Genomic DNA, 14,843 nt, shown 5'->3' with positions numbered 1-14,843 from the left:
TACCAAGTCCCTCACTGGTTCTCGTATTAGTTATATATGTAACAAGCTCGGTACATTTAATTTATATGCATCATCTTGAGGGGGAGTGTTAGAGTAAGTTCATGTAAATAGTCATAGTCCTATATGGAATAGGAGTGATGTATGTATTATGTATTGGTATAAATAGGGGTCCTTGTATTATAGTTAAAACACATCAATAATATAGTTTTTCGGTGTGTTATTTCTCACAAGGATTTCACATAATTTAAAGAGAATTAATAATCCAAGCCAAATTTTGGAGAATTTTTGTGAATTCTGCCCCTTTTTGCTTTGAGTAAACATTATTCTAGCATCTAGATGAGCTAAAGGAGTAATCTTTTTAGACTTGTAGTCAAAGACCTTAGGGGAGAAAAATTAATATTTGTATTAGCTATGGTATTATTAATCTCTTGTTTGGTAGTGTTTTATAACCTATTATAACAAATAACTTGTATTAGTTATATACCATTGATGATAGGCTATAATTACGTATTTTAGTCAATTATTACACTCTAATTTACTGCACTTTAGTTGAGTTTGCGCTTTAATCGCTACTGTTTTGCACTAATTGTGTGTTTTATGCCGTGTAGGTGTGATTCCGAGCTATATAGATGTTATGGAATAAATTTAAGTGGTTTGGAGCTTTGAAGTCTGAGTAAGAGCTCAAGGAATTAAGCCGGGATCGCGTTCGGGGATCAACGAATGATAAAACAACAAAACGAAAGCTCGAAGAGGCATATTGTGCACTGTCTAGTAAAATAGACATAACGTTTTACTCAGAACTCCATTTGGGCTCCACAATATATGGTTGGAAAGTTAACTCAAAGGGATACAACTTTCATGTTTTACATTTTTCCAAATTACAAACTAAACAGGGTCAAAAACCGCGACCGCGGCATAACCACGGCAGAGGGCAGTCGCGGACAACTGAAGAATCTGAGATGGTGTTTGGCCGCGGTTCCGGCGTGACCGCGGTGGAACCGCGGCAGGATGCGTAAATTTCAGGGATCAAGGTGAAAAACACAGGATTTTAAGCCCTAAACCCTATATTAAACCAAGGAAGCCAGCCAAGAAAAGGATTGGACATATTTTTTACATAGGTTTGACCTAAGGAGGCAGAGACACAATAGGAGCAAGGCTTGGGAATTCTTCTACAAGTTTTTTCTTTCCTCTTCCTATTTTTCGTTGTTGGTTATGACTTTTAGTATTGTAGTTTTACATACTATTATGAATAGCTAATTTGTTATCTAGAGTTTTGATAGAACCTTTTGTAGGATAAATTCTTGTTATGTTTTTATATAATTGAGCCGTAGTATAATCTCTATTTGTTCAACTACGTTCTTATTGTAGTTAATTGAAGAGCTCTCAATTAGCTGTGCCTATTTAGTATGCATAATTCGGGAGAGAGTGCATATTTAGGTAATTGTTGAACAACACCACTCCCAGAGTATATGAGGGATCAATAACCGAGGGTTTAAAGGCGGGATTAGGGATAACGAAGCCTTGGGTGCGATCTGAAGTGAGCTATATCAAAAGCCAGCTAGCGTAGCTCGGGAGAGTGCGTCTAGTAAATTGTCGTGATTACTCGGGAGAGATTTATGGTAATAAGAGTGCTCATGATCGGTAGAGAATACTTAGGCAAAATTATAGAAGATATAGCGGGAAGGATTCCGACAATTGGGGAAATCATAACTCTAGACCTCCTTAATCTTATCTCTAACTCTTAGTATCTTTAGTTGTTAATTTATTATTTTAATTTGTTAATCAATTAGTTAAACACAAGAATCTAAATATCTATAAGTTAGGAACTGTTCAAGCTTGTCTTCTTGGTGATAGTGAACAGCTGTAGCTAAGTCTTAGTTCTCTGTGGGATTCGACTCCGGACTTGTAAACCGGGTTATATTTGCAACGACCACATTGTACTTTTTATAAGGCATAGTTGGGCGTGATCAACCATATTCAGTACTATTCTTATACACAGTAAACTATGACATTAACAATACCATAATTTATAGCACATGGATAAGCATGTATAAAATCAAAACTGCCCTTTCAAAAACCTTTTCTAAAATCCTTTCCAGTATTTTTTCAAGTTTGCGAAGAGTTTTTTTGTAAACAAATAAAATGATGCAATGCATATTTTTTTAAATACATCAAATCAAACAATCAGATAACAAATAATTCTAACATAACTAATTACAATATTACTAAAACCATAATACATTCGTTTTTTTTTGTTTTTATATTTTTATCTTTTGGGAAGCATCAATACAACAACAACATAACCAATATTATCCTACACTGTGGGGTCTGGGAGGGTAGTGTGTACGTAGACCTTACCCTTACCTTGTGAGAATAAAGAGAATGTCTCCAATAAACCCTCGGCTCAGGAAGTCATAAGCATCACATTAATGAAAATATAGCCAAGAAGGGACAGTACGAAAAAACCATATAAAAGTAGAATAATAACAAGATAGTAAGGTGATCAACAATGAAAGCAAACAACAGTTAGTCATAAAAACCTACTACCAACAGAAAGCGAGACTACGTGTCAATACTACTGTTATGAACACTCTAGACTACTTACTCTACTACCCTAATCCTCGACCTCCATACCTTCCTATAAGGGTCATATCCTCGGTCAACTGAAATTGCGTCATGTCTTGCCTAATCACCTCTCTCCACCTCTTCTTTGGCCTACCTCTACCTCTCCGTAGGCCCTCCAATATCAACCTCTCACACATCCTCACCAGGGCGTCTGTGCTCCTCCTCCTCACATGACCAAACCACCTAACCCGTGCTTAGCGCATCTTGTCCTCAATAGGGGCCTCACTTACGTTGTTGCGAATAACCTCATTTCTGATCCTATCTAACCTGGTGTGCTCGCACATCCATCTCAACATCATCATCTCTGTTACTTTCATCTTCTGGACATGAACGATCTTGACTGGCCAACACTCAGCCCTATACAACATCATTGGTCTGACCACCACTCTGTAGAACTTACCCTTAAGTTTTGGTGACACCTTCTTGTCACACAAAACACACACCGGAAGCGAGTCTCTATTTCATCCATCCCGCCCCAATACGATGTGTGACATCTTCATCAATCTCCCCATCCCCTGAATAATAGACTCAAGGTACTTAAAACTTTGTCTCCTAGGATGACGTGCGAGTCGAGCCTCACCTTCCCTTCCCCTCCCAGAGTTTCACCACTGAACTTACACTCCAAGTATTCAGTCTTGGTACTGTTCAACTTGAAACCTTTAGATTCCAAAGTCTTGCCTTCGTACCTCTAATTGCATGTTGACACCGTTTCATCATTAAATACAATATCATGTGCAAATATCATGCACCACGATGCCTCTCCTGGATATATGTGACGCGTCAGTACGTCTATTATCATAGCAAACAAAAAAGGGCTCAATCAAGGAAACAAAGGCAAGACCCGATTCGAAATTGGGTGACAAGTGAGACCCATCACTTTCGCCCCGAAGAATATTCCTCGGTCGCCTTTTCAAGTTCAACTTTTCCGATTGAGAAGACTTTCACTACTTTTGCCGCTCCATTACATATACAGAACGCCACCAAAAAACGCCACCGTAAATCGCAGAAAAGAGAAGGTTTACAAGTAAGAGCATCCATGGCTCGCCAAGCCACCAGAGTGATTGCAAATCTGTCAACAAAGCTGAACTCTAGCAGCCCCACACCCTCTGCATCTTCGTCCTTGTGGCAGCAGTACAGATTCTTTGGATCGCCACTGCCTCCGCCGGCTGTATTCGTTGATAAGAACACACGTGTCATCTGTCAAGGCATCACCGGCAAGAACGGAACTTTCCATACCGAACAGGCCATTGAATATGGCACCAAAATGGTACTCCTCCCCTCTTTCATTTTATCTGTAACGTGTCTACACATTACAGTTTTGTTTGTGTAACAGAGGTGGATCTTAAATTTTAGACCAGTGAATGCATTAGTACCATAACATCACAATTTTAGTATAATTTTATACTATGTTTTTACAGAAACTCAGTTATATATTTATAGTTTGAGCTGAAAGCAGCGGGTGTACCCGCACCTGCTACATGCTGGGTAACATGACGTTTTTGTTATTCCTTTTTTGATCCATGTAAGAGGACATAATAGTGAAATGAAGAAATATGATTTACTGTTTCGAATTTCTTTGAAGTCCAATTTTGACGATCTCACGCACCCACTGTTCTATCAAATGAGGGCATAACGGATCTCATATTGCTGATGATTAGTTGAACTTGGTTTACTGCTTGTTCATGCTTCAGATAAGCCTTATCATTTTTTTTTGGAAAATTGAATAGAATATGACCTTTTTCTTAGTTACATTTGAGAATGATCTAAAATTTCAGTAATTATTCTTCAGTTTATATTTAAAGGATCATGTAAGTAGTTTTTATCTTATCCTCAGTCATGATGGTCAAGTCTCTTTCAATATTGATGTACAAGTGGCTGCTGGTTCGTTTGTTTAAAGTTCTCACTATCTGGGGTCGGCAACCTTGTAAAGTCTGGATTCCTGGACTACAGTAGTCTGGAGTTATATTTTACTGAAATGGGAATTGTTATATCAACTTCAATGTCTTTCAATTTATATGGTCATATAATTCACTGGGAAGATACCTGCAACTATTTGACCTTGGGATATTGACAAGATCCTAAATTGGATAAAGTATCTTAAGACTGAGCTCTCTTTCATTCCACCGAGTGTAGTATTAAATATTAATTGTATAATTCTGTTAAACTGTGATTTTGTGTGGATAATGCTACAATTTCAGTCAATTGATTCTGTTTTTTCTTTCAAGATGAAACAAGTTGTTTTTTAACATTGTCTATTTCTTATGTGCACATTAGAGTCCATTAATGTTATACCTGCTTAGGTTACTGATAATGTCTGAATATTTCATTTGAAAGCACTTTTAGGTGCTACGCTCGCATTAGGGAAATGCAGAAACGCGGACAGCCAAAAGCAAAACGTTTTCCAAGTTGAAGCTCTTTCAAAAAGTTGCATAAGGCGTATGATTATTAGAGATTATCCTTGAGACGTCCCAATCTGTTCCGAGGATTAGTTTTCCAATAAGCAGTTGCATCTCATGTCATCCTTTCTGGCACATTCTTGTGATAGACAGCCTAGCCATAATAGTGTTAGCTTAGCCCTTTCTTCTGGCTTATTTGTTAGCAGTTCTTTAAGGATGTCTATAATAGTGCTTTCTTCCTTTGGAAATGATTCGTATTGTAAGCATCATAGTTCTTTCACTCATACTCATATCAAAAGTTCATGTATGATGCACATCTAAGGGTGTGACCTAGTGGTTAATGAATAGCCTAATTGTCAATTAAGTGAGATGAAAACCATGGGAGACTAGGACTCATATCCCAGTAGAGTCAAAAGATGCTGAGTGATTTCTTTTCATCTGCTTAAGCCTTGGTAGGCAGAATTACTCGGTACCTCTGCTGGTGGGAGGTAATAGGTGTCCAGTTAAATAGTCAAAGTGCGCGCAAGTTGGCCCAAACACCATCGTTATCCAAAACAAAAGTTCTTATGATGTTTTAAACTCCTTGTGTCTTCAAGTTCTTCTCTTCGTTTTTGTTTTCTAATGTTTCCTTGGGATTGTCACTGTTAGTAATGCTGCTAACTTGTTTAAGTTAGTTGGTATTATTTGCAGCCTTCAGATTGATGTCATTTGAGCAAGTATTTAAATTCCTTTCTATTATTGAGCTCCTTATTGATTTCTATCCCATGAAGAAAATGTGATTTTTTTTGTATGATCTGCGCCTATTGTAGACAGTTCGTTCTTTAATGAAATTATTTGGAAAGTTTGTTGTTTAATCATAATGGATATCCGCCCCCCTCCCCCCAGTCTTCTCACTCTCTTTTTAGAGACTTTGGAAAGAGATAGTTCTGTAGTGCTCATTTTGACTTTCCTGTGCTTAAATAGGTTGGTGGAGTGACACCCAAAAAGGGTGGTACAGAACATTTGGGGCTTCCTGTTTTCAATACTGTTGCAGAGGCAAAAGCAGAAACAAAAGCTAATGCTTCAGTGGTCTATGTTCCTCCACCATTTGCTGCAGCAGCTATTATGGAGGCCATGGAGGCTGAATTGGACTTAGTTGTCTGCATCACAGAGGGAATTCCTCAGCATGATATGGTAAGATACAAATCCATTCTACTGGAACTCTCCTTTTTTTTTTCTGATTGAAGATAAGTGAATTGTCTTTAAATTATAGCTGGAGACTAGAGCTGGTGAATGCATTCTACTCTACCCTTGCACAAGAATTTGGAGATCTACAATTCAATGATTTAGAGACATACAAAATCTTTTTGGAGAAATATACCACAATGCAGTAATACATAGTTTTTCTTCTTTTTACATTTCACTCTTCGGAAAGGAAGCTGCCTCGATATTATATAGAAGGAAGTTGTCTTGAAAAACTTACAATCATTTGAAATCACTAGACTTAACGAAAGATAGGGCACAATGGAAGAACAACATTTATGTAGGCGATACCAATTAGTTGAAAATATATTTTAGTCATGTTAATATATTTCTTTGATAACCTAGTCATGTTACTATGTTTACTTTAGGTCCTATGCTTTTTAGGAGTCTTTTAGGGTGATACCTTAGTGGCCCAACATTCATTGTATCTAATGACTTAGGAGTGATGAAGTGTTCTTTTAATGCAATGGCGTTTGTCGTTCTGGCATTGATCATGTAATGCATTTCTTAGGAAGATGTGGTCTTAGACCGTTCAGAGGGTCCTAACTACGGATTCAAGTTAAAGTGTGTAATAGGTTGCCGGAAGGAAAATTTTTGTGAAAGGAATTTTAGTGCTAGTTGGAGGGGATAGTATCTATTGAGCCATTAATGTTCCGCATATACTATAAACCATGGGACTTAATCCTGTTTGTTGTTATTTACCTCATCCATAACTAGGGGAAACAAGTACTAGCCTAATGCCAATCTCTTGTGTAAACTCACGGATATGGGAACCTTATTTGTATCTCCCACCACTGTTCTCACACTACTAATAACTCCTTAGTACATATTTTTTGTGACATTTATATATTTGATATGTATTTTTTTCTTTTTTAGTATGTATGTCTTTTTTGCCAACATCCCAAAGGCACCTTATCATACACTTTCTCTAGGTTAATGAACCTTCTCCTTTGCCCGCTCACTATATAATTTCACCATCTTAGTAAGAATAGCGACTTCAGTATAGATCTACCAGGCATGAGGTTAATCAGGTTCGTACTGTACTTAGGTCTATGCTCGATCATTCTTAGTTTTTATTTGGCTCATAAGTTTAGGCCCAGAAGAAGTTCAGGAATAAATTATCTGAGGAAGAAAAGACCCATATATGAGCAAAATGTAAGAAGTTTAGGAAGATAGAAGGCAGGAATAATTTCTTTGCTGGTGACTAAATAGTAAATACACAATGCCCAAAACTAAACTGTTCATCTACAAAGCGTGACAAGGGGTTAAGAATGCGGAACTAGACAACTGCAGCAACTTTAAAGATTGACAACAAAGATTATCAACGAAGGCTGAAATCTAAAACTTTTTGTCATGATGGATGTGTTAAGATGCGCAAATGGGCTGACTGATCCCCAAAAAAGAGCAAATGGGCTGAAATTGTGTTAAAATGGAAAGGAACATCTCACGTTAACATTTTTGTTCACCCTTCGTCATTTTTATTTGTTCAGCTTTAGTCATTTTGCTCGTGTATTTTATGTGTCAAACATTGGTGCCATTCTTGTTGATTTATGTATTATTATAGTCATTAGGGGCAACATCGATATTTTTCTTCATCATGCAGGAGATGAAATGGTGAAAGGGGTTTGATCCCTTTCAATGTCCATTTAGAAACGTAAAGAATGTTTTTGCCATAAGGCATTTATAACATTTGTTTCACTACTACTTGGATTAGCTTTGAAGCTGCAGTCCTAAGTATTGAATGCATTAAGATGGGTTCTTGACAACTAGATTGGACAGGGTTTCTCAGAACTGAATGCTCAACTTTAAGGTTTAAATTCTAGTTTCCAGCTGCTCGACTCAACAAGAAAATACGAGTAAAGGGAGATTACAATAAGCTAATTTGATTGCAAGTAATAATCCCTTAGATGAGTTTATTTTCAGGGTTATATAAATTGTTTTTGGGGGTTATGATCCTTTGTTTTTGGGTTGATTCAGTAAATGTTATAATTGGGATTAGCTTGTTAATTGAGCTTGCACCTTTTTGTTTTTTCACTCTGTTATTCTCTCACTGGCTTGTTTTCTTTGCCTGGGTTTCCCATGCAATTACAGGTTCGTGTAAAAGCAGCTCTCAAGAAGCAATCTAAAACTCGGCTGATTGGTCCGAATTGTCCAGGTATTATAAAACCAGGAGAGTGCAAAATCGGTATTATGCCTGGATACATTCACAAACCAGGACGTATCGGAATTGTTTCTCGATCTGGTACGCTGACATATGAAGCGGTAAGATTTATTCTCTGTAAAAATTGTCTATTAAACTTGTCTAAACTGTACGTATTATGTTGCACCCCTCATATTCATGATGAGCCGCTAAAGATTTGGAGGCTTAGAAGATTCTGCCATATTTCCAAAAAATAAAGAATCTCTCAGATATTTGCTTTTTCTAAAATCCTACCTGTTTTCGAAAACCCTCACTCGTAGGATTTGAAGGCGAGAAATATGCGAACGCTTGAAGGTATAGGAACAGCTTCATGTTTTTAGTGATTTTTGGTGTACACATGAGGTTCTCGTTAGACAAAAGATTGATGTTTTCCATAGTGGCCATTTTTTGTGTGTAGCTTTTTTACTTCATGCTTGTATACAGGAGCTTTTTCCACATCAATAAAATTATATACCTTATTCAAAAGAAAAAAAAGGTTTTAAAGCTGAGAGGGGAACGGGGGACACTACCTGTCGCTGTGAGAGTGGTAGGGAATCTATGAGCAATTCTTCTGGTGCCAAGAGAACATAGTTGTGGTTAAAATGTTAAAAGAATCTAGCTGAATGCAAACTTTGTGAAACATGAATAGGATATTATTTTTATTTGGTGTTCTATTATTGATCCATAAATCCCAGTCTCATTGCTGCTTCTAGAAGACATTGTGCTAATAGGTCATTGTTTAAACACTTGATGGAGTTGTTTCTGCCGCTTAATTTTGAATGTATATCTAGCAAGACTGTGCCTTGAAGAGAAGAATTGAGAGAATTCAGATTCCCTTTATGGTTCTCAAAGAGAGAGGGGTTGTTGGGTGCATTAACTGTTGCAGCAAAAGAAAAACCAAGTCTTGAAATAGTATCACTTTTGGCACCATTTAGAGGGGCAAAAAACTCTATTTGATTGAATTTTTGGCACCATCACTAGAGGGGACAATAAATGTAGTTGGCTAAAGATGTTTTGGTGGTCTGAAAAGATCCAGTGTCATTTATGTCTAGGGCATAATTTTATCAGTAGTTTATTAGCTAAAAAGTTAAAACCTTATTTCGAGTTTCTTTTTCCTCTTACTTTTACAATTATTTCTATGGGAAAAAGTAAGTCTCTTGATAAATATGATCTTAAACCTTTTAATATTTAGTGATGGTTATCGGTTTGAAGTGTCTATATTAACATTGTTAAAAGTGCGCTTAAGCTTGGAATCTGGTGCAATGGAAGCGAGGTGTTTTGCCTGGCTTATGTGTGTGCTAGGCACACTTCACGAGTTTGAATCCTATCTAGTGCACACGCTCTTGGTATTTAAATGGAAAAGGGTAGAGGGGTGGACCATTAACCATGGAGTTTCGAAGTTGGAACAATGGATTTCTTGGTTATAAAGAAATGAATGTGTTATGTCTAGTCATTGAATCTGAATTAAAAATTAAAGCTGTATCTTTGCATCTGAATTTTTAAATTTAAGTGGATGATATTGTTTTTACTTCATATATTTCACATTGCAGCTTTTCTCTATTATTTTGTCCATATAATTAGTGCTTGTATTTGTAGTTATTTTTCTTGTTTTACATATACTTTTTTCTCATTTTTTTCTTTTTTCAATCTGCTTTTTACTGAAACTGCACGATCTTTTATGGCGCTTTGCTTATAAAGTCCAGCAGACTTGATGTATTTCTGTGCCTTTCCCCTTTGACCATGTTATTCACTAAACATTTATGTGTTGGAATGTTAATAGGACTGGCTATATCTAGGAAGTCATCGGTCCTTGAAATAAATTTTCCAAGTCAATAATGCTGTTATTGCATGCTTTATCAAAAATAAAATAAAATGCGGTTATTGCATGTTTTAACCAGACAGAGGTCGATCTGTTTGTTTTCTATGGTTTTCTCATTGATGAGATTTAAGGTTCTCATCATTGAATTCTCTATGTGTAAATGTGCCCTGTCATTGTGAATGTTGGGAAGACAAAGGGATAATAAAATGTAGGAAGCGGTACCTAAAGAAGTCAAAACGATCCAGTTTCAAAAAATCTAGTCCCTGCTTGTGAGATAATTTGGACATTTTTCTCTTAGAAAATGACATTGGGAATCATCTGATCTTCCTGGGGAATAGTAATCTACTGTATATATATGCTCTTTTTTATAAGCATTTTTTTTCCTGAACTATTCTTTTTGATATTTGTTTTTCAGGTTTTTCAAACAACTGCTGTTGGCCTTGGGCAATCATCCTGTGTAGGGATTGGTGGGGATCCTTTCAATGGTACAAACTTTGTTGATTGCTTAGAGAAATTTGTTGCTGATCCACAGACAGAAGGTAAACCTTATTGAAGGATTAATTAATCCAAGTATTACAGATGATGGCCAGGAATGACATGTTTTTCTTCTGTGTGGTAGTGTTATATGCATATCTTAGCAGAGAGTAGATGACAAAATAAGATGGTTACTTATATTTTCCAGAATTATCAGATTTCTTGATTAAACTTAACATCTGTTACAACCAGAGTGCAATAGTGTACGGTAAGCAACACGATTTTGTAGGGGAAAATTTGCTAAAGGGCTTTTATAAATGGAGGTGGGCCAGCCCCAGATTGCGGGAAGAAGAAAATTTTCTTACTATTTACCTTGACGACCATCACCAAGCGCCCAACCCAGGGAAAGAACTCTTTTTAATCCTTTATCACATTTATTGTCTCTAGAAATGGTACTTCTTTTTCTTTTCCATAGTGTTGTTAGACCTTAGGATTATTCATTTACTTTACTATCTTTTCTTAATTAAAATTTGATGGGTTGCGAATGTTTTTTACTTTTCCCAGACTTCTCTGCTGCCTTTACCTATTGTTCCATTTATAAGGAACTGACAATGACTCACTTATCAAAAAAGAAAAAGTATGGAACTGAGAATTAGATGATAAACGGAAGTTAGAAGATCTATGCATTATCCTGAAGGGAGATTAGGATCATTCGATCTAATTATAAGTGCCCGTCGTATGACAGGTATTGTTCTTATTGGTGAGATTGGTGGCACAGCAGAAGAAGATGCTGCAGCCTTCATAAAGGTTCGTGATGATTGAAATATTTATGTCAGAGTAAAGTATCCCAATGTCAGGATTATACTTTTGTATATGCTGGCTCATTCAGCATTTTTATGGAATAAATCATATGCTCTTTCATGGTAGTCCTGTGGTGATGTGAATTTCTGTCCACCTTGATTTGGAAAGTTATTTATGATAGAGTCCTAGCCATATTTATGAGTGCCAAGCTGTTACTGCGATACTGTCAAGAGTAACAGTTTTCTTATGGTAAGCTATGTTGCGCGGACTCTCCAAAATGTAGCCGCACCCGTGTCGGATCCTTCAAAAATGCACTACTTTTGGAGGATCCTACACGTATCCGGCCACACTTTCGGAGAGTCCGAGCAACATAAGTGGTAAGTACCAAGGATTTCCTTCATATCCAGCACTATAAAATTTTAATGAGATGTATTTGGTATTTAGGAACTGTATCATTCAAGGTATGCAGTATAGTGTTTATACTGCATCTCCATTGAAGTTCACTGAAATAATTTTTAGTGATGATTGATTTATCAATATTCCAGAATTTTGTCAGATTTAGGTAATATATGTAAATGCGGTTCTTCTTTCTTCAGAAATATTTCTATACCACTTAAGTCTCATGGAATAGTAGGAGTAAACTGTATCACTCACATTCAAGTTATTCAATCTCTAGATTTTATTTCAAAAGAAAACATCTTGATAAAAAATACCAGAAATCCTATCCATGTTGAGGGTGCACCCCACCTGGTAACATTCAGCGTTATAAGAAACTATGCAAGATGGTATTTGTTCCAATAGGTACAAAATTCCTTCCAGCAGAGGATGTTCTTCTTTGCCAGCTGTCAAGGTAAAAGAAGTAAAATAACGCTACCTCTTGATCATGCTTCTTGATCTCTTGTCTTAGTCCGACAACCATATCAGAGATTTAACATCTTGCCATACACCAAAAGTACACACTTCTTTCTATTATCTTTTCAACTGTGGTTTAAATAAAAATATCCCCTCGTTTTAGGTGTCCCTTGCACAACTTGGAATACCTTACCAGTGAACTCATTTATCTTGTGACTGAAGATTTGCTATCTCACTTCCGATTGGAATCTCCACGTTTCTATCTGCTTCCTTTTTATTGTGCTTTTTGAAAGGCCTAAAGTACCTCCAGACCCACACCATTATGTTTTTGGATTCAACCTGTGCAAAGAGAACATTCTTAAGCCCAGATGTATTTGTGCCTTCTTTGACTGGCTCTTTTGTTGAATAACTTTTCTTGGTTCATCATTTTGATTTCCTTTCCACGTATAAGCTTATGGTTCAATCCTCTACACCCTTAATTTGCCCTAGATTGTCTAACAGGGATCAAACCAATAATTTTAAGCTTTTGATCCTGCAACTGTATGCACTGCTCTATCATTCCCTTGTATGAGAATTACGAGAAAGTTAATGATGTGGCTGCTGGAGCATAAGAAGAAGATACTCTGTTAGCTTCTCGTATTTTAGAGAGGATGTTCAGAATCTTTGGCTGATTATTATGCTAGAATTTCTTAACATCCAGTTCTTGCCATGTCTCTGGGTTTAATAGCATTTTAAGCTGAGCTGAATAATATTTGTATTCATAGGATTTGTGCGGTTTTATGTATTTTGCTCCTGAAACAGGAAAGTGGAACTCAAAAGCCTGTAGTTGCTTTTATTGCTGGATTGACAGCTCCTCCTGGACGGCGAATGGGTCATGCTGGAGGTACTTTGTTGGCCAACAACTTGCATGCATTAAATATTTTGACTCTGTAACCTTTGATATTGATAGTTACATTGATCTGGGAACTGATTAAATTTGATTTTGGTTACATACAAAACAGTCTTATGGGAGAATTCCTCATTGGTCAAAATCGTATAATGGGTTGATTCTATGTTAATTCTGAACTATGCCTTCCATTCCCATGCCCCTTAAACCAAAAAATAATGGGAGAAAATTAAAAAATAGATCCAAACTGTTTCTTGTCGATACTCGTGAGAACAATCTGTTGGTTATTGATATTCGGAAGTACTAGGGATACTATTGCACAACCTGGCTCTGCTCTCTTTTTATCTGCCCATTCAAGCTAGTCTTTTTCTTATCTCTTGAGTTTATTAGGAACGGGTATGGCCGCTTTTCTGCTGTGTTATTCTGATCTATACTGAGTTTGCTTTGCTGCATTATCATGAATCATGATGATGAATGAAATTGCATGAGCTATAAAAAGATGTGTCATATTACCTGCTGTCATGCCTAGAGTAATTGTTTAATTCTGATCTTTTTGGAAGTGCAGCTATTGTATCAGGGGGAAAGGGAACAGCCCAAGACAAAATCAAGGCACTAAAGGAAGCTGGTGTTACAGTGTGCGAATCTCCTGCAAAAATTGGAGCCTCAATGCTCGATGTGTTCAAACAGAGGGGTCTTGTGTAGGCCTGTGGCATGACATTTTCATTTGGAAACTTTTTTGTTTGCTTGTTCGTGGACATGCTAAATGATGTCCGGTTATCCACCATTACCCATGGAAGATAATAACAAAGAGAAATTTGATGGATATACTTGTTTATCCAGGAACGGAGAAGAAACTGCAGAAGGGTTTATAATGTTGACATTTTAGAATTCACTGTTATTAGGTCCTAATTTTCATGTTATGACAGGACGTTGCAGTAATGCAATTTATGTTAACAGCATGTTTTTGGACCAAAGCAAACTCACAATCCAAATCTGTGATATTCCCTATCATTGCTCCTTTTGTATTGCTATAGCAATTTTTTTGTGTAAACCAAATGGCTAATAATCTGCCCGTCCGTGGGATCCTTTCATTTTCCCATTAATTGTCACATTTCTATAATGTCATCTTGCACAAATATTTCCCCCTGTTCTGGGTGTGATTTTGGTTCACTACCTCTGTCGTGCGTCGAGTATTATTACGTGGGTAGTAGTTTTTTTCTTCCAAGCGAAGCGTTGAGAGTATTGGTTACCAACATTCAGGGATGATTACAATGTTAAACAATTACAGAGCAAATATTGAAAGGGTTTACGTATCGATGAAAGAGACAATGCTATTCGTATTTGAAGAAGTGTAATAGCGCCATTGACCTTGTTAGCATAACAAGTCATTCCAGTTACTTCATCGTTTAGACTGCTACAATAATCTTGTGCGCGAAATCAAAGGATTCACGATCAATAACATTTCTTTTCACCTTGAGCAAAGAATGTATAAATGCTAGTATTTCCTGTTTGTTTAACCATTTTGAGTTAACACTAATTCGCTAAATTTATCCATTATTGGCTACTACT

General features: G+C 36.8%; 1 protein-coding gene across 2 annotated transcripts; it reads left to right on the top strand.

Moving 5' to 3' along the window:
• The first annotated feature begins 3,363 nt into the window (after positions 1 to 3,363).
• LOC107830273 (succinate--CoA ligase [ADP-forming] subunit alpha-2, mitochondrial) lies at positions 3,364 to 14,282 on the top strand. Of its 2 annotated transcripts, XM_016657788.2 has the most exons (7): positions 3,364 to 3,892; positions 5,985 to 6,194; positions 8,355 to 8,525; positions 10,677 to 10,800; positions 11,481 to 11,542; positions 13,190 to 13,271; positions 13,840 to 14,282. In XM_016657788.2, the coding sequence occupies exons 1-7, from the start codon at positions 3,662 to 3,664 to the stop codon at positions 13,974 to 13,976; spliced, it is 1,017 nt and encodes a 338-aa protein (XP_016513274.1). In that variant the 5' UTR covers positions 3,364 to 3,661; the 3' UTR covers positions 13,977 to 14,282. The 2 variants fall into 2 exon arrangements, with proteins under 2 accessions (XP_016513274.1, XP_075093154.1); XM_075237053.1 differs by lacking the exons at positions 11,481 to 11,542; positions 13,190 to 13,271; positions 13,840 to 14,282 and adding an exon at positions 11,025 to 11,304 and having other exon boundaries at positions 3,429 to 3,892.
• Positions 14,283 to 14,843: the final 561 nt, after the last annotated feature.

This window comes from Nicotiana tabacum, chromosome 18 (genome assembly GCF_000715075.1).
Source record: "Nicotiana tabacum cultivar K326 chromosome 18, ASM71507v2, whole genome shotgun sequence".
NCBI classification, from domain to species: Eukaryota; Viridiplantae; Streptophyta; class Magnoliopsida; order Solanales; family Solanaceae; genus Nicotiana; species Nicotiana tabacum.
The sequence above is the reverse complement of the archived record's forward strand: the minus strand, read 5'-3'. Positions and strand labels throughout refer to the sequence as shown.